Raw genomic sequence first — 20,508 nt, forward strand, 5'->3', positions numbered from 1 at the left:
TAATCCCGACTCAGCTAATATATATACCTCACCGTTAGGAAAAAATTCCATCTACTTAGAAAGGCTAGTGTTCATTCTAAATTTTTCAAAAATCTCTAAAAGTCGGAGTTTTGCATACATCAATTTTTTTTATGGAACCCTTCCCCCACACTTAAACATGACATTGCCCTCAATGGAAAATAAACTCTAATGTATGATTCAAGACAGAGAATTCCTAATATGATGCAAGTATGATAAAATACAAGAAAAAATAAAAATAAAATAAAATGAAAGGTAAGGTAAGAAATACGATATAAGTGGGTTGCCTCCCTCTAAGCGCTTGGTTTAAAGTCGTCAGCCCGACTTATTACTTGCACGCATCCTTAGCCAGCATCAACCTCCTCAACAGCAAAACAGGAGTACACATCACTCGGGTACCTCATCGCCTCAAAGATGTTGAAGCGTACGACCTCCCCATCAAATTCCATTGTCAAAATTCCTTCATAGACATCAATCTTAGTTCCAGAAGTTCTCATAAACGGTCTACCCAATAGCAAAGGTGTAGACGAGGATAAATTTTCATCATTCATATCAAGAACATAAAAGTCCACCGGAAATATAAGGTCATTAACCTGCACCAAAACATCCTCAACAACCCCTTTCGGGTAAATATTAGATATATCGGCAAGTTCTATAACTAGACCGGTACTTTTGAGAGGACCAAGATTTAAGGATTCATAAATTGAAGCAGGCATAACATTAATAGATGCACCTAAATCTATCAAAGCTTTTGTAAACCTTGTCTTACCAATTGTGCAAGGTACAGTGAAACTACTGGGATGTTTTAATTTAGGTGGGAGTTTGTTTAGAAGATACGCCGTAGCGTTTTCCCCCAAACTCATCACTTCATTACCGGTAAATTTGTGCTTGTTAGTGCACAATTCCTTTAAGAACTTTGCATAGCGAGGGACTTGTCTTATCGCTTCAAGGAGTGGTATATTCACTTAGATGTTCTTGAATATCTCATAGATCTCTTTGTATAGCGTCTCCTTCTTTGACTTTGCGAACCTACTAGGAAAAGGTGGAGTGACATTAGTAGAAACAAGAGGTTTAGAGTGAGAGTTTGTTACCAAATCATCCTTGTTAGGAGCTGTTTCGTCCTCTTCTTGTTCCAAAACAAGTCCATGAGTTTCCTGTGATGTTGTCGGTTGCTTAACTTGCTTCCCACTTCTTAGCTCAATAGCATTGACATTCTCCTTATGGTTCAATGGTTGTGAAGGAATCTTTCCAGACCCTTGAGCTTTGAGTAGATTTATATCATTAGCCAATTGACTAACTTGGTTTTGCACATCTCTCATAGCCATCTCGTATTTCTGTTGGAATTGGTTGAACCCTTGCACTGACTTCGAAATCTCTTGCATCCCTTGCATCATAAGAGTGAATTTCTCATCCACACTTATGCCTTGAGTTTCTTGTTGGTGTCCTTTCATGAATTGGTACCCTCCTTGTTGATTGAAAGTAGAACTTGCTGCAGCTTGCTTGTTGGCATAACTGAAATTTGGATGATCTCGCCAACCCGGATTATATGTGTTGGATTACGGATCATACCCTAGCCTTTGATGATTTTGGAACGTAGCATTTGCGTGCTCATATTTCCTTCATACGATGGAACAATCACTGCAGAAATTTGTTGCATCATCCTCTTCATATTACACATCCTTTGTTCCATATGAGAAGCTTCACCAACCTCATTAACCTTCTTGACAAGTGTTTCTGCTCGGGAGGAAAATTGTTGCGAATTGAATGCCATATTCTCAATCAAATCTCTTGCTTGTGCGGATGTCTTGTCAACTAAAGCTCCACCACTTGCAGCATCAATCATTGTCCTATCATTTAATAAGAGTCCTTCATAGAAATATTGGATGATAAGTTGCTCCGTAATTTGGTGATGTGGACAACTTCGACATAATCTCTTGTATCGCTCCCAATACTCATACAAAGTCTCACCTGCCATTTGAATAATGCCACATATCTCTTTTATGATTTTTGCTACCTTGGATGCAGGAAAGTACTTCTCAAGAAATAGTTTCTTCATACCGGTCCATGTATTAATACTACCTGCTGGGAGACTGTAAAACCACTCCTTGGCCATATCCACAAGAGAAAATGGGAATGCTCTAAGCATAGCGTTATCGGTTTCAACGTCCCTTGGTTTCACACTTACAAGTACCATGTGGAATTCTTGGAGATGACGGTTTGGATCTTCTCCTGCCAATCCATGGAACTTAGGAAATGAGTTGAGCAAAGTAGGTTTCAGCTCAATTTTTTCCTCCAATTGAATATAGAAGGGTTGAGTGTTCAATTCTGGTGATGCAAGATCCTTGGGTGTTGCCATATCTACTTGTTTTTCCTCTTCTTCTGAATCTGCGAATTCGCTTGATGTTGAAGGAGGAAGCGGAGTATTAACCGCTCGAAACAAGTCCTATAGTTGAGTGCCGGATCGAAGATGTATACCAATGGGACTTTGTCTGTCCTCTTTAAGCATTCACAAAAGGGATAGCACCTGAAAATAAGATTCTCAAAAATTGTATTAGTAATCTGAAAGTGAAACTAAAAGCAAAAGTAATAACCAAAAAGAGAAATAACAACTTAATACTACCACTGCCTCCCCGGCAGCGACGCCAATTTTGATGAGGTTGTCAACCTATCAATAGTAATTCTCTTATGCTACACAATTCTATAAAGAAGTAGTGAGGCAAGTCGAGTTCGTATCCACAGGGAGGTGTGAGTTTTAAGTTATTATAAAGAACAAATTGATGTTGTTGAATAACACAAATTCTGAAAATTGCTAGGATTGTACTTCAAATTAAGAGATGGAATTGATTAGAGATTGAATCGCCACTACCAAACAAGATATTATTAATCATACAAGTTCTACTTTCAATAAATTTCGATTGTTAACAACTTTAAGGCAAGCTATAAGCTCAACTAATCTTTGGATTCCTTAAATCACCGCATAGAATAAGTTCTCTAGCGGATTCTAATCAAATGAACCACCTAAAATAAGCTCTCTAGGTGTAATTCAATCAATTGATAAATTTGTGAATCAAGTTGCTCCTAGCCACATGTTCATAAGCTCGACACGTTAACCTAGGGTTATCTTTTACACACTATTTCATATAAAATCCCTTTGCGATAAATAGTGCACCGCTACTTATGTAAAGATCACTCTAACAATTACAAATTAAAGTTTTCAATACTAGCATTAGAGTTGCATACAAAATACTTAATTGCGCACTTAGATACCAAGCATACTTCTCATGGTCATAAGATCGGTAAAAGACAATCAACAAAAGAATAACTTGCAAAAATTGCTTAATAAATCATGTTCGGAGTTTTGAAATCCTCCCCAATCAATAAGATTATTAGCTACTCATATTGAGGTTCATGGCAGGCATTAAATTGAATAAAATATGGAAAGCAAACATTGGGATTAGAAAATCCCGGAACTTGCAAATCCAGGTGAGCTGGTGATGGAGAACTGGTTGGGAATTTCTCTCAAACGCCTGCTGTGCCGTTTCCTGTGTAAAAAGAGGTAGCTTTTGTTCTGTTTCTGCGCCTCCTCTTTATAGCTTTTCTGCCCTGTAAAATTGTGACCTGATCAACACTCAATAATCCTCCACATTCACAAACCCTACCAGCTTTTAAATCACAGTCATTCATCTCACAAAACTGACGGCCAAGACAGCACTTTTCTGGCCGTTTCCACGGAAATAAACTCCTTCCATAACTGAGATAAATTTGTGCCCAAGTCTTCATATTCTGCTGGCTTCTAACATGAGTCCTAGACATTGCCAAACACGCCTCAAACATAGCCATGAAAACATTGCCAGACGCCGCACACAAGCAAAGCAGAACCGCACTTCTCCATCTTGACTGCCAATAAACCTCATACATTGCCTACAGAGCCATGGTTCATAACTTCACATGACAAGCACAGAACCTTGCCTAAATCACCCATTATTTGGAACCACTGACCTTGTTTAGATGACCAGAGAATGGTGCAGTAACTGCAGCTGCCAAAAACTCGAACTGAACTCCAAAAATTCCACCTGATTCTACTCGACTTAACAACACCAGCACCAAGTCAGTTCCTTCCTTGTCATCTCCATCAAGTCCTACCACTCTGTAAAGCAGCAACAATCTTTCAACTGCAGTTCAACTTGATTCCAGGCCATAGTCCATACCCATTTCAGCTCGCAATTTACCCCAACTAGTTCATCCACACAATCCACAAGGCCATGGCAGCAGCATCACTATGTTCACTGCAATACTCGCACAAGACCCTGTCAACTGCAACTCATTTAACTCACAGCAGCAGCATCTCCTCGGCTAGATTTCAGGCCAACAATTCACCAAACTCATCTCCTTCTTTTGCAGACAACAACACTTCCTTATAATCTCGAGCACAAACTCCATTATAGCGTCAGCACAAGATGGTCAGCAGAATCATTGTCCTCAACAGCACATTCCCTTCCTATTCTCCAGCTGAGATGACAACCACAACTCGCATACATTCATGGAAGCAGCAACAAATCATTCAACAACTAATTCTTAGCTTCAGTTCCATCCTCTCACAACAACCCTTCACCATTTGCTGCCAATTACCAAGAACACCATCTCTTCTTCTTGCTCGAACTCCACTTCTTCAAACCAACAACACAATGTACCCACAGAAACTGGTGGTTGTGCTATTCTGTCGAACAAGTAATCTGCACAACCTGGTGATGTTGTTGTATGTCGAAGAATCATCTTCTACACTCTCCATTTCCTTCTAATCGAAATCTGATACAAACCCATAGCTCCATTCAGTGTAAACTAGTCTCAATCATCACCTTTTACTGCCACAATCCACCACAGCGACATCACTTCCTAGCTGTATAGACGGAGAAAGAGGGGATGTAAGAAATTTTGCTCTCCTGTCTCTATTGAGTTCAAATACAACCCAAACTTCTACCTCATCTCGAGCTCCCATTTCTTCAAGAATAAACACCAGAACCCATTATTTCAGTAGCCTCAGATACCCTTTCTTGTTGATGTTTTATAATTTCACCCGTAATCGATCCATACTTCATTCATCATTTACAAGCCACCAGCTCTGTCTCCTTCTTAGCTTCACTTCACCCTTGGCAGACAACATCGAACCTTGACCAGAACTGACAGCAACACGTCTTGCAGTAAACTACAGCGATGGTTCTTCACGTTTGCAGGTGCCACTGTAGTACAATGGTAAACTCACTGGGTGATGATACCAGTGACCTGAGTTCGAAACTCGTCAGCATCAAATTCTTTACCGATATAAAAGAAAAAAGGTTCTTCACTTTCCTCTCTCTGCTTGTGATGAGAATTGGTTTCTCAATTTGGATTTAGGCCTGATAGCAAGTCTTATGGTGGAATCCATCTTCCATCTTCCACGCCACCTCAGCATTTGGAACTGTGGATGGAAACGCAAGTGTAATGGTGGAATAGTAGAAACGTTATTCTTAATGGAGCTAAAAAACGCAATTAAGAATGGAGCTAAAAAAACGCAACTAAGAATGAAGCTTTTTTTCAGCCGTTAGATTTCAACAACTCATTTTAAATCTACGGATAAAAAAAAACGCAATTAAGAATGGAGCTAAAAAAATGCAAAAGAATGGAGCTTTTTTTCCAGCCGTTAGATTTCAACAACTCATTTTAAATCTACGGATAAAAAAAAACAATTCTTAGTTGCGATTTTTTAGCTCCATTCTTAATTGCGTTTAATGCTATTCTTATTGGAGTTTAGATGGATTCCACGGACCCTTCCACCAAACCATGAAACCTTGCTTGGATTTTCTGTGGAAAACCCGAACTTGGAAGCCACTAGACTTGACATTCCATGAATTTTCCACACTTGGAATAGGTTGGATTCCATCATAAGACTTGCTCTAAATGAGACCTAATTTCTCTTCTATGGATGTTCAGTTCACCAACACATGTGTGTTGAGCTTGTCAGTTTCCGAATCATTTCTTTTGTTTCTTTTTTTTTTATTATAAAATGCACTCCATGAAATGGTCACATGACCGCCACACAAGTTCCATTTTGGTGTAACCAAATTGAAACTATGATGGGTTCATGTCTTGAGAATTTTCCTGATACAAAACATTTAAGAGAAAGATATTAGTGGTACTTCTCCTTCTTTTTCGCAACTCCAAGCCATGGTACCTAAAAACAAAGAAAAGATGCGTAATATACAAAATTTCAATAGAACTAATAAGGAAAAGTGTAAGAAATCGTTATCAAAATTGGCTGTTTTAGACACCTATCAGCTTCCAACACGTATTTAGATAAATAGATAATGGAGTTAAACTAAAATTGAAATATCAAATGTGTATAATATAAAAGTCTATATAGCTATACGACTTAGTCTCATTAGGAGATATAATAGAATAGACTTATGAGTGATAGATAAGTTTTAGTCTCCACATACCTTTTGTTGATGAAGTTCCTCCAAGCTCTCCTCAGTAGATCTTCGTCTTCAATCGATGAACGCCGTGAAGTCTAAAGCTCAACTACACATTCTATCCTAATCCAAGACATAGCTATAAGTAGACTAGAAATCAAGACTTATAGTTTTGATCAATTAAACTTGACAAACAAGCTTGAAATAGCAACACTTGCGAGTTCGACCGAGCAGTGCTCTAACAGGATGTCTGATTTCGGTTTTCATCAACCTTAATATTCGATCTCATATAATGTGACCCTTATGGTTTGTGTGGCTTTTTGATTTAGCGAGATTAAGTTCTAGCCCATGTTGGTAGGCCTTATCAAAGGATCATAAGGTGTTCCGATTGAAACTCAGGTAAACCCGTTCGCATACTAGGTACACAAACTAGAGTTCCAGACCTTCTTAGGAAAATCTGTTCGCATACTAGGTACGCAAACAAGAGTTCCGGACCTGAATCATCATAATACAGTTCGCATACTGGGTATGCATACTATAGATGGGGAAAAACAATTTGCTGGTTTTTAGGGAAGTGAAGAGTCGAGCGTGGGGATGAGACTCCTCAACCAAGCAAACTGTTGAACCTCATATGGATGCACTGCAAAGAGAGTGCTTAGATTCGAGAGATCAATCTGTAAGACTACGGTCTAAACCAAGTCAATGGTCATTCCAGAGTCAATTCGGTCACAAAGAGGGAGATGGGTTGATCTGTAGGAGGGAAGCTGAGAATGGGATCAATGATGATCAAGGATTGTGGATGTGTTGAAGGTTTCTGCAAAATTGATGAACTGCTGAATGTTGAGTTCTGTGAATAAGTTTCAATCGAGTTGTTGTGTAGACGAATGTTGATGTCTTTTGTCCTCGATCTTTGATTTAGTTATACTGCCAGAATGATGAACACACTAATCCCTGTAAGTGTGACGGTTTCTTGAGTGAAAGAGTGAGAAAGTTGAAGATCATGGTGAAACCAGTTCCAGGTTGTGCGGAGACTTGGTTAACCGTCCATCCACTACTTTGTTAACTCCTTCAACCGTTTGCACGACTTACTCACATTTCTCATCGTGGATGAATCCACGTGCCGTAGGCCGCCAGACCAAAACCCTAATTTATATCCCCCCATGTGACATGATTGATGTCTCATGAATCGTGGATTCTGCATGACAGACGTGTATTTTATTAGTCAGTTGTTGACTGATTAGACAATGAGTCTAGGTTTTGTTGAATTGACCATGATTGATGAATGCTTAGTGATTCATGGATCGAACATGTCTGTCGAGACGTATAGTTCTTTGAATGATGTTGACATTGCGCGTATTAGCAAAGATTGTAAATTCGACAACTGAGCATCGATTCGATGAATTACTGAACATTGATAGTTGGATCAATATTCAAGCAACTGAGCAAGTATTGCTAATTTCGACAAATCACTGAATATTGATAGTTGGATCAATATTCGAGCAACTGAGCAAGTATTGCTCAATTCGACGAATCACTGATTATTGATAGTTGGATCAATATTCGAGAAACTGAGCAAGTATTGCTCAATTCGGTGAATTACTGAATATTGATAAGTTGATCAATATTCGGGCAACTGAGCAAGTATTGCTCAATTCGACGAATTATTTATTGGTGACGTGACCCAATAAAATATTAATTAAAATATTGGTAGACTACCGAATATTATACAATTAATTAAGATGTTGATTGCTGGATCAACATAAATTTATCAGTGTTTGAACTTGCTCAGAATGATGATCTGTGAAGCGTTTGTTCAATTGTTTGTCAATTGATGAATTGATGAAAATAGGTCATGAGTGAGGGAGGGACCGACCACATGGGATAATGGACGACCATGTGATGCCCAATTGCTAGAGTGAGCGTGCACTAGGGTTCTGAGTTGACCATTTGGTGAAAGAATGATGAATAAATGCTGGTTTCATCATTTATTGAAATAGTGCTCGATTGAGCATTAGGTGATAAAACCTAATTATGGAAAAGTGATGGACCGACCAAGAGGGCATGAAACCAACCCTTGGTTGTCGTGGGACCATAGGATGGTCGTTTGAGCAAATTCCAAGTTGGTTGGAAAGAGTTTGGACCCAATATGAGCAATTGAGCAAATTAGGTCAAAATTATAAGAATATGTGGGACCGTATCCTTGCAAGCCTTAAAGCCTTGGTCGGTCAAGGAAGCATGTCCGTGTCACCATTATGTCTGCGTCTCAATCCTGAGAGTTTTAGTATTTTCTGATGCGCGTTTGAGCAATATCTCGGATTTTCAGAAGAGTTCGATATTTGATTGAAATTCTTGATATCGGTCGAATGAGCAAGTAGGACTTTGCTCGTCTGATCAAAATTTGGAAAATATTAAAATAATGATATTTTAATATTTGGCATGAGTAGCCTAGTCGATCATGTGACCATTTGACTTTTTGGCTTTTTCATGGTTTAAGCAATATTTCAGAAAATATGAAGAAACCATGATTTTTGCTCAAACTGAGGAGTTTCATGAGATGAGGGAAATAATAATTATGATAGACTAGGGATTGTAAGGTGTGGGACTGGCCACGACTAGGGCATGGCCGCCCGGCTAGGTTGCCCGGTCCCGCAACACCTTTCCCTATTTTTATTATTTTCATGAAATCAGGAAAATATGGAGAAACCATGGATTTTTCTCAAACAAGGAAAATTGCTAGAATGAAGGAGTTTTCATGAGTTCATGAAAATAATAAAATAAAGGAAAAGGCATGGGGGACCGGCCGGCCGGTGGGCCCGGTCTGCTAGGCACTACTTTTATTATTTTAATATTATTTTCTCTCTCCTATTTTGTGTAGGATTCCTCGTTTGTCCATATTTTCAAATGCTCATTCGTGCATTGTGGAATACACTTGCACCATTTTATGGGGCTTACTTAGTGATGGTCCAGATTCCCGATTGTTGAGTATTTATTACTAATTCATGAAATTTACTAGAGAATGATTCATGAAACTGAGTAATAAAGGTGAGTAGTTATTTATTATCAATCCATAAGATCAGCCGTGGATTCGATTATGGATTCAGAATAATAAAATGAGCATTACCATCCCATAAGATCGTGGATTCGACTACAAAATCGAAGTAATAAAATTGTTTATTACCATTCCATGAGATCAGCCGTGGATTCGATCATGAAATTGGAGTAATGAGATTATCTATTACCATTCCATGAGATCGTCCGTGGATTAGATCATGAAATCAGAGTAATGAGATAAAATAGATTATCTTCTAGGAATTCAGTGGTGAATGTCACGGTAGAATTAATCTATTGCAGAAGGAATATTAGCCAGTTAAAGCGTCATACCCGTTCTGAAAGGTGCATAGTCAGGAAAAAACTAGTGTTTCCGATGTCCTGAAGGCATTTTCCCCTCTCAACAATCATGTATGGAGAACCGCATGAATCTATACACGGTCTCTCTAAATAGTCAGGGAACAGTGAGTGTCGCCGACGTCCTGAAAGCGTTAATGCTCTCAATCTTACGGAGAACCGCCCAATCGTTCTTCTATGTAGAGAGGGGTCTCTCTATGTAGTCAGGGAACAATGAGTATCACCAACGTCCTGAAGGCGTTAAGTTCTCAATCATATGGAGAACCGCCCAATTATGTTATTATACAGAGATGGCATGATGAAATGCGAGGCATCGAACGCTCAGCTAGTGGAGGCCTTTCGAGAAACATATTCATCATGGCTCGTAAAATATGAATCGTCACATGCCTGAAGCCGTGTCAGAAACATGCAGTATCATGATTTTACGATTTTGACCTTTGTTAAAAATCCACCATCTACACATACCGTGTTGTATCCAGACATGGGTAATCGTTCTAAACTCTCATTTCAATCATTGAAACATCCTTGGAAGACGACAATGGTTGTCTCAAACAAACCATTAGCTTCAAGTAATTTTCAAGTGATCGAGTCAATACGAAACTTCCAAAGCTTACATCAAATGACCGTCTCACAAAATCATATAAGATGTTCAAGGTAATTTTCACATGATCATCTTTTGACTTAATATTTAGTTTCCAAAAAATAGATTGTTTCCAACTAAACTCGTCAAGAATATGATGAACATAGCTAAAGCAAAAGGCTTCCAACACATATTTCGAGAAATAGATAAGCGAGATAAACTCGGCTCGGAATATCAAATATGTATAATATAAAAGTATATATAGTTATATGACTTAGTCTCATTAGAAGATATAATAGAAAAGATTTCTGAGTGATAGATAAGTTTTAGTCTCCACATACCTTTTGTTGATGAAGTTCCTCCAAGCACTCCTCAGTAGATCTCCGTCTTCAATCGATGAACGCCGTGAAGTCTAAAGCTCAACTACACATTCTATCCTAATCCGAGACATGGTTATAAGTAGACTAGAAATCGAGACTTATACTTTTGATCAACTAAACTTGACAAACAATCTTGAGATAACAACGCTTGCAAGGTCGACCGAGCAATGCTCTAATAATCTCCCCCTTTGTCAATTTTAGTGACAAAACTATCAATACATATAGATTACAAAATAAATAAACTTTGTAGCTTCTCATCCATCATGCTTGATTTTATTGGTTCTTCAACATTCCTTGAATTCTTCTCCACTAAAAGTAATCCAGTGATTCTGAACTTGTTCAACTCAGCATCATTGTTGTTGAAGTCCCGTAGCCATAATAATAGGAAAACATATGTTCTCAATCATTGTTATACAGTGTCATAGTATTATTACACAACATCAAAGTCCAACTATATCACAATTTTGACAATAATACTACGGTGATATTAATCACTCCCCCTTAGTCAATACTTCCATCTCACAATGAAAACCACTCCCCCTTACATAATGATCCGTAAACCATATGTATGTAGTGTGAACTACCAAATAATTCTCCCCCTTTTTGTCAATATATATTGGCAAAGGTACGAAAATTGTGGGATCATAATAAAATTCTCAAAGAGATAATTCATGACTAAAAGAGAACACATCAACTTTGTTTCGATGATTTCACATAGTCGACACTTAGTGTATTCATCATGGAGTTTATAAAGATACAAGAAAACTCCTACAGTATTCCACACCCGCACTCCCCACAATGATTTGGCAATTAAGCACAAGTTCAATTAAGAACTCTCCCCCATAAAATGTCATTCCCGAAAGAAACAAGAGCGGCCTTACTTTTACAAGAAAAGAAGGATTTCTTTGGACATTAACAAATTACATGAAACATGAATTTCTATCCAGAAAACTCGAATAAATTAATCACAAGAAGACCTTATAGATTAATTTAGTCGGAAATGCTCAACATAAGAAAACTTACGGAGCTATACAATACTTTCACATAAAAGTGGATCATGGAAAGATCAATACTGTGGAATATTCAAAAGTTCATTCTATCTTTTATCAATATTTGCATAAAGACATAATCACTACACCAAAATTGGGATTATTTGACGGGGGGTGTTTACGGAATTTGACAGGAAAGCCCCGTAGTTTCATTTTTGATAGACCTTTGCTATCAAATTAATATTCTTAACATGGGCACCTGTTGGGATTCTATTATCGAGGGGGTCAACAAGAGAACTTAGTTCTACTTCCATTTCTGATCCTTTTCTTCCCAAATATTTTTTTTCTTCGTTTCATTCCGCAGTTCAACCCAAAAGGAGCGATCTCTCTTTTCCATGAACTAATCAATTTGAAGATTACATCATTGAAGTTAGCATGACATGCGGATATATATACATCTCTCTATCACACATTTTTTTTTTAATTTGTATTCCTTAATGTTTCCGTGAGATTGAAGTTGTATTTTCAAAAGAAACTTGATGATGGTGATGGTACATATACATTTTAATCATGTTGTTGATAGTTATGAACCCCGAGTTATACTGGAGTTAGTATCCTACTGTCGTACACATTTTCGTTTTGTTTACACTTAGGCCCCCTGAATTATAATGGAAGTTTGATGCATTAGATTTAATTTGCTGCTTACAATAGAAATTTGATTTCAGTTCTCTTGGTTGAAACTAAGTATGTGTACCTTGTTGCTTTACACAGCTAATATTGAGCAAGAAATCTGGTTAAAGAAACAACATTCCTCATTGAAAAGGTTGGTAACTTCAATCTTCATCAACATGTTCAGTTATATTAAGATTGATCTCTCTTCCTCCATCTCGAAGGTTTGACTTCTTAATTTCTTCCCAGCTTGTATGTCTTGGTGTTTTCTGGGTACTGGAAGTTAATATCCAGGGTTCCAATTTGAATTCATTTTTAAGGTTATATTGCTTTATTTTCAGTTTGTTTATCAAGGTTGGTAAAACTTTCATTTTGATGTATATGTAAAGTGGTATATCCTAGATTGAGGTTGAAAATCCACGAGTAATTTCAGTTCTCCTGTCTTTGGTTGAACCAAGGACTAATTTGTAGGCGCAGTTATCCCACTTTTTACTCAGATGACCAGACAACTGCAGAAAAGTGAATCCACTTTTTTTCATAATTTGAAGAATTTATTGTTCTTTGAAAGGTCATAAAAGGTGTGTTGCTCACATCCTCACTTCTCCAATTCTGTAATTGGATCTTGAAGAAATAATTCCATTTTGTACTCTTATCTAGGGCTGCACAACGGGTAGGGTGGGTAGGATATGTCCTATTTCGCCACCCTACCCGCTGACTGGAGGGTAAGAAATTTTTTACCCGCCACCCTACCCGCCACTAAACGGATAAGGTCCTACCCGACCCATTAATTGGCGGGTCGGGTAGGATAGGGTGGTGGGTATAACCGTTTTTTTTTTCTTTTTTTTCTTTTTTAGTTTTCTATATTCTGGATTTTATGGTTACTAGTTACTACCTTGACTGTGCATACAAAAAATGCTTCCCAAAAAACAAAAATGAAATCTTGCAACAACACAGCAAATAAGAGCCATCCTATCTAAATATGTACCCAATGGTACTGCCAATCTAACTAGGAAAAAATGAACAAACAAAAGCATCATGCCTTCATAATGGTTACACTTCCCCCATTTAATACCATCTTCATCAAAACTCGTCGTAAAATTCCCCCATACCCAAGATGTCCTCTTCCGCTTCTTACTTTCTCTGACCTCAAGTTGAGAAGATGGTGGAGGTGGAGGTGGCGGAGATGCAACAGTACTGGCCCTTCGTTAGAGAGGAGAAGTATGAAGAGATGAAACGAAAATGAATTTAGTTTTTAGGTTGAGTTGATTAATAAAAAGCCAACGACAAAGATGATCAATAATAGAAAGATCATCGGCTACTAACGGCTGTTAGATAAATAGGCGGGTAGGCGGGTTGGGTAGGATAATTTCGAGCTTTACCCGTCACCCTACCCATCTAACGGCGGTTAAGAAAATCTTTACCCGTTACCCTACCCGTCAAATCGTGGGTAGGATAAGATACGTTTAAAACACTGGCGGGTAGGGTAGGATTGGCGGATATGGGTAGGGTGTGTGCACCCCTACTCTTATCAGTGTCTTTGTTCTTTTGTTATTCATGTAAACTTAACTAAGTGATCAAACTTTTGGCTTTCAGAAATCTTTTCAGGATCTTCTCCAAAAGCAAGAAGGTGATCGAGCAATGTGGGAGTACCTATTTGCAGTAGCTATCGACGTTGTTTATAAATGTTTAGCAGACAATGGTGAGTATCCAAACTCTTGATGCATGATAACATCAAATATTCTTTAGCTATCAACTGATGAATGTCTGTCATGTGAAACATCTTAACTTTTAAGCTGTAACTGTTTGAATGATTCCAACTTTCAATTATGGATCCCTAAAAAATCAAAATTACCAAATTCTGAGGCTTTACAGACTTGATGTCTCTTTGACTAAATCATTTTTATTGCTGCTCAGAGAATCACTCATTCTAGAAAGATAAAAGTAGAAGTAGAACCTCATGAAAAAACCCATGTAAGTATTTCCAATGATTTTTTGCTTTCAATTGGTCAACTGGGTTATTTTGGCCTTTGTTTTTGATGTTATATTGATTTTGTAACAGGATGATGACGACGAGGATGAAAAATTCAATGTCAATTGGAAAAGATAAGCTATCACAAGTGGGTTTGGTTTTGGATTTGTTGGTCCAATTGGCCATTACTGGTATGTACGTTGTTCTTCCCCAATTTCACATACTTGGTTTAACAAGTTTTATTCAGCTTGCTCTAATTTGGGGGATGAATGGATGTAGCTCATAGATTCTTATGAATTGGTCTTAATTGTTACCCAATATGGAAATATGATAGTGTGTTTTTTTTCCCGCCAATTTCCCCTACTTGATTTTTCCCTGATTGGTCTATTTTATCAAACACATACTAAATGTTAAGTTTCTATGGATATTCTGAACTGGGGTTACATATGGAAATGAACATAACTTAGTTACATATGGAGATAGAGTTTCTCTGGTATCACAACTTAGAGAACTGTGGATGTTCTTGATGCTCGCATCCTATAGGTATTTCCATCGAAGAACAAACACTTAGTTGTCGACTTGTCGTAGTAACTTGAATTTTTTCCTCTTGTTATGTCATTCTCAGAAAACATTCGGGCAGATGAAAAGCGCTAAGTGAATTGCGTAAGTCTTTGGTTGTATGTTAGTCTTTGGTTGTATTATTTCAATTTGTGTTCGTTTAGTACGGATTTTCAACAAACTCAGCACTGGGTATCATGAAGCAGGAGAAACCTTGAAGGTATTTACAAATGGAGCATCTCCTAGTTCCTGGTCTAGAAGGGTTTGATTGAGTTATTCGAATGAAATTTCTTGGATGACAGGGGTTTATCCTCTCTCGCACAGAATTGCAGTGCTGAGGCTCATTCACCGAGTCGAAGAAAGAGAAGAACTGACTGAAGGATACCAGCATCGCAGCTGCTTGAGACATCTGTTGTCTTTGGTTGTCTTTTTCTTTTTCTTGAATGTTGTCTCCTTTCTTTTATGTTACTTGAACAAAGAATACTCGTGAGATTGGGTTTTTATAATACATGATGATTTGTTTTGAATCTAAAATATTCCTAGTTTTTTAGATGACTTTTATTTACAATTAAAGCAATGAGAAAAAACTTTGTACAAGATTTAAAATGAACACTGGCAATTCAATATTTGAATTTACAAATAAGCCCGTCAATAATTTTTGACAGTCAAAGATTGTCGTTATTTCTGATCATTATTGAAAGTAGTTTACCATCATTTAATATTTTTGACACTTTAAGTAACAACGGGTAGGGTCTGTCAATAATCTCTATTATTGACAGATCTGGTCCGTCGAAAATGGTTAATTCTGGCGTAGTGAATAGACTTAACTTTTGACATATATGAGATAATCAGAGTTCACGGACGTAAACAAACAATATATCCCATAAAATATTTTTGCAATATATAAAACCAATAAAGATTAATACTGCAAAATCATCTTCCAAATAACTTAGAATTTAAATAAATAAATCTAAAAACATTGCAAGATGAAAATCGTTGAAATAGCTATCTGGAATCACAATAATTGCTATTTCAAATCCTAGTTCTCCTTCTTAAACATAATAATAAATTCTCATAAGAAGTTTCCTAGACAAAACAAAATGAAGAGACAAACAAACTCGTAAAGACCATACAAGATGATATTCCCTTGGAAGCTAGAATCAATCTTTTTCGCATGGATTTACACCAAGAATGGCTACCAAAGGCATATAAAAATATTTTCTTAACAAAGAAGAAAATACAAAGTCATTAAAAACCATGCACCGTAGTTCACATAAGAGAATTGTGAACATTCAAGAATCCCAGATTAATGCGTACTACTGCCCATTCTTGAACTTTCTTCTTTGTAATTCACCAACAACATTCTTACAAAAGCTACAAATGATCTTAGAAGATAAGTACTCCAAGAATCCAAGTGCCCAAGTCCAAGAGAAGTGAAACAAATGCGACGAAACGAAGCAAAACACTCAAAAACAAGAAACGGGACGAAGACCAACCTTAACTCATCCAAATCCTGGATTTCTCATCACCATTTTAAATAGAATTTAAATAGGAAGATAATGCAAAAATAACAAGGTCATTCCGAGTTCGGACAAAGAAGTTACGGCCAAAACAAGTTTACCGAATATCGACGTCTACAAGCCAGTTCGCAAACGGATTTCGTAACCTGGAGCTGTTGCAAACCAGTATGCGAACTGAAGTCCCTGGATTTTAATTTAAAATGATGTTATGCATAGCTGGTATTGTATCATGAAGGCCAAACATCCCTAACTACTATTTTCAAACCTAAACATTTAAGAACCTTAAACATAACTCAAGTTAGGTAGACATGAACGATACACAAGGTACATGGATCATTTTAAGTACTTTAAGTAAATAATAAAAACATAAATCTTACTCAAGTTTATAGACATAACTTTTTAGAGGAATCCAACCGAATTCTACAGCCTTATCAAAGATTCAAAATCTTACCTAACATAATATGTGCCCCCCAATCCTCGTGCTTTCCTCACCGTATACATAACATGGTATTCTTTGGTGAGGATGAACTTACAACAAAATAAAGTTGTGTTGAGGTGAAAAATGCCTTGCTCACCACAGGTGACAAAAACCGACTTTTCCGCAACTATGGATTTTTCACAATTTATAGTCTTTGGCTTATTTTTTTCTTCTTCCACCAACTATTGTGTTTCACTTTTGGATTATCATGAAAGAGATCACTTTTAAAACCTTTAATATCCAAATTCGTTTTTCCAAAGTACTTTTTAACTTCCAACATCATGGATACTGCCTTTTCCATAGTCATGGATTTTTCTAGGAGATCATTCCTTTTCACACTTAAACCATCATTGAGTTTCTTTGGTATCCACTTCTGAGGGCGTTTAGGAACAATCGGAACCTTCTTCCTATTACTCTCTTCTAGGTTTCTCGAAAGAGAATTGGATTGACTATTGTTTTGCAAGTTAGTCTTTCTCCAATTGGGAGCATCAGATCTTGTCTTCGTATTTACAAAGTCATACTTTTGATAATCATTAGAATTATGAAAAGACTTCGTATGACGTTTATAGGAAAATCTGGGTTTATCACAGTACTGATTCCTTTGCCTAAAGGTTGGACGTTCACAACCCGTAACATATGATCTAGGTTTAATCACTTATTTTGAAATCCAAACAATAATATCATGAAGTTTTTCATTCCTTATACGAAAATGACATATCCTTTCTAAGTGACCTTTGTTTCCGCAATAATGACAAATATAAGGAACGTTCTTACCCGGATTCATGCGTGCTGGTTTTGGAGGTTGATATACTTTGCTCTTTCGAACCTTAACTGCCGGTGAAGGTCTTTCACTTTTTCCATTAGTGGAAACCTTTTGTTAAGAAGAATCACTAGCCTTGACAAATTTTACCTCTTTGCTAATACTTGGAGCATCTATTCCATTATAGCCCAATCCTCGTGTATCACGATGATTTTTACTTGCTCCTAGCATTGTGGTTAATTTGCTTGAACTAGTATTGAACTTTTTCAAGTCATCTTCCAACATCTTGATTTTATCAAGAGCAGCAGTTAAATCAGCCTCAAGGCGTTTTGGCGTTTTTCTCGAACGAGATAAGCGCTTTCTCTGTCATCAAAACTTGTTTGCTTGGTTAATCCTTGTTTCAGTTTCTGCAAGTTTCTCTTCCAACAAGAAGAATTTTTGATAAACATTATCACATTCAAGTGAATTTCTACTCATGTTTTCCTTAGAATCTCTAAGGATAGATTCGCAAGAGCGATTCGAAACATAAAGTCCTCCGTAAATCTTTTTCAGTTTCTTGTTTTCTCGACAGAGAGGAGTCAAAAGAGGTGTCATATGAGAATTTGTCATCTTCTTATTTTCCAACGAATCCAAAAGCTTAACATACTCTGAGACTTCGTCATCAATATCTCTATTAGTATCTGAATCACCTTCATCAGAAAGTTCATCCAATTGTTCTTCTAGGCGTGTTTCCCAGTTATCAACAGTTTCCACATCAAGAGAATGTTTAGATATTGACTTAGATATGAAAATTTTATCAAGTAAATCCAAGCTTCTATAATCATCTGGTAATTTCTGAATTGGTACGTTATTAGAGATAGACTCGTCCATATAGTCAGATTGCTACAAACACATACTTATGAGGTCTTAGCGTGTTTTCCTGCTCTGATACCAATTGAAAGCGCGGGAGGTATAACAACCACACCCAATAATTCGTTCGGGAATCTGTATGGACTAACTCCAATATATTTCCGAAAGCACCAGCTTATAAAGCGATCTCAATCAAGAAATACATCAAAGAGTTATATATCAATTTCTCAATACAATCTGCAATCGAACATATAAAAATCTGTGATCCCGATTGATATGAGAAATAACTGGGACGGTACCAAAGACCAATGCGCAAGTGCCTATCAATTCCTATCCAACAATCAAGGTCGGATTTACCAATTGATTGAACTATGCACAACCCGTGATATTTCAATTATATAAACAAATATAATGCGGAAAAGAATTAACACAGACACCAGAAATTTTGTTAACGAGGAAACCGCAAATGCTGAAAACCCCGGGACCTAGTCCAGATTTGAACACCACACTGTATTAAGCAGCTACAGACACTAGCCTACTACAAGTTAACTTCGGACTGGAATGTAACTGAGCTCGAACCAAGTCTCACACCGATTAAGGTTCAGTCACCCTTACGCCTTTAAAACCACTCATGACTCTACGCACTTGATTCCCTTAGATGATTTCACCCACAACTAGCAGTTGCTATGACCCGAAATCGAAGACTTATAAACAAATTTGTCTCCCACTGATAAGTCTATTCTGATAGATAAATTTGTCTCCCACAGAAGTACCTATGAAGTTTTTGTTCCGTCTTTTGATAAATCAATGTGAACAGGAAACAATTGATAATACGGTCTTATATTCCCGAATAACAGCCTAGAAATATCAATCACCTCACAATAACTTAACTATATGGTAGTAGAAGAAGTTATTGTGGAATCACAAAGAATGAGACGAAGAGCTTTGTGATTACTTTTTATATCTTACCTATCGGAGATAAATCTCGAGTTAATCTTAGAAAAGATAGTACTCAATACGATAGAACAAGTAAGATCAGATCATGCAACTACAAAGAAAATAGTTGGGTCTGGCTTCACGAATCCCAAATGAAGTCGTCAAGTCATTAACCTATAATGGTTTTGGAATAAACCTAGCTTAAAGGAGAATAGACTCTAGTCGCAACTAGGACACAAGAAAGTGTCGGGATTAGGTTTTCCAGTTGCTAGAATTTTCCCTTATATAGTCTTTCAAATCAGGGTTTTCTTTCAATCAAAGCTAAGATAGCTTAGTAACAAAGAATTCAATATTCACCGTTAGATGAAAACCTGATTTGAGATTCAAGCTAAGTCTTCTCAAACCAAAGCAATATCTCTCCACCGTTAGATGGTCTTAGCTTGTTATACACAAATGAAATATACTTTCATTTAGATATGGGTAATGGTACCTAAACGTGTATATTGAGTTGGCTCAACAATAGTTAACCGAAGTTAGCCATATGAACACTTTTATCTTAACCACATTCATCTAACACTTCTATATTCAACTATGATGATCAATCAAACATGAAAGATAATCAAAGTAGAGTTGTTCAATTGTTCACTATTTCACATAAATATATATGAACCAATTGAATCAAAATCGGATTGATTCATGAACATTAAGCCATGGATTCCAAAGGTTGCATTCCTTAATTCATAAATGTATTTGTTCATGAGTATGAAAATATATTTAACCGGTTTTAGAACTTTAACCACTAAGTTTGCAAACTGGTACACAAACTATAACTTCTGGACTTTGGTCTTGTCCAGAAGTTTGCAAAACGGTATGCATACTGCTGTCCCAGACCTTAACTCAGGTAGAACTGTTCACATAATGGTATGCAAACTTGGTTCCCGGACTTTAACA

At 37.1% G+C, this 20,508-nt stretch overlaps 1 protein-coding gene across 1 annotated transcript; it reads right to left on the reverse strand.

Annotated features, from left to right (window-relative positions):
• Positions 1 to 983: 983 nt before the first annotated feature.
• LOC113331047 lies at positions 984 to 2,374 on the reverse strand. Its single transcript, XM_026577832.1, has 2 exons — positions 1,644 to 2,374; positions 984 to 1,530 (listed from the first exon to the last, which is right to left on the reverse strand). The coding sequence occupies exons 1-2, from the start codon at positions 2,372 to 2,374 to the stop codon at positions 984 to 986; spliced, it is 1,278 nt and encodes a 425-aa protein (XP_026433617.1).
• Positions 2,375 to 20,508: the final 18,134 nt, after the last annotated feature.

This window comes from Papaver somniferum, unplaced genomic scaffold (assembly GCF_003573695.1).
Source record: "Papaver somniferum cultivar HN1 unplaced genomic scaffold, ASM357369v1 unplaced-scaffold_123, whole genome shotgun sequence".
NCBI lineage: Eukaryota > Viridiplantae > Streptophyta > Magnoliopsida > Ranunculales > Papaveraceae > Papaver > Papaver somniferum.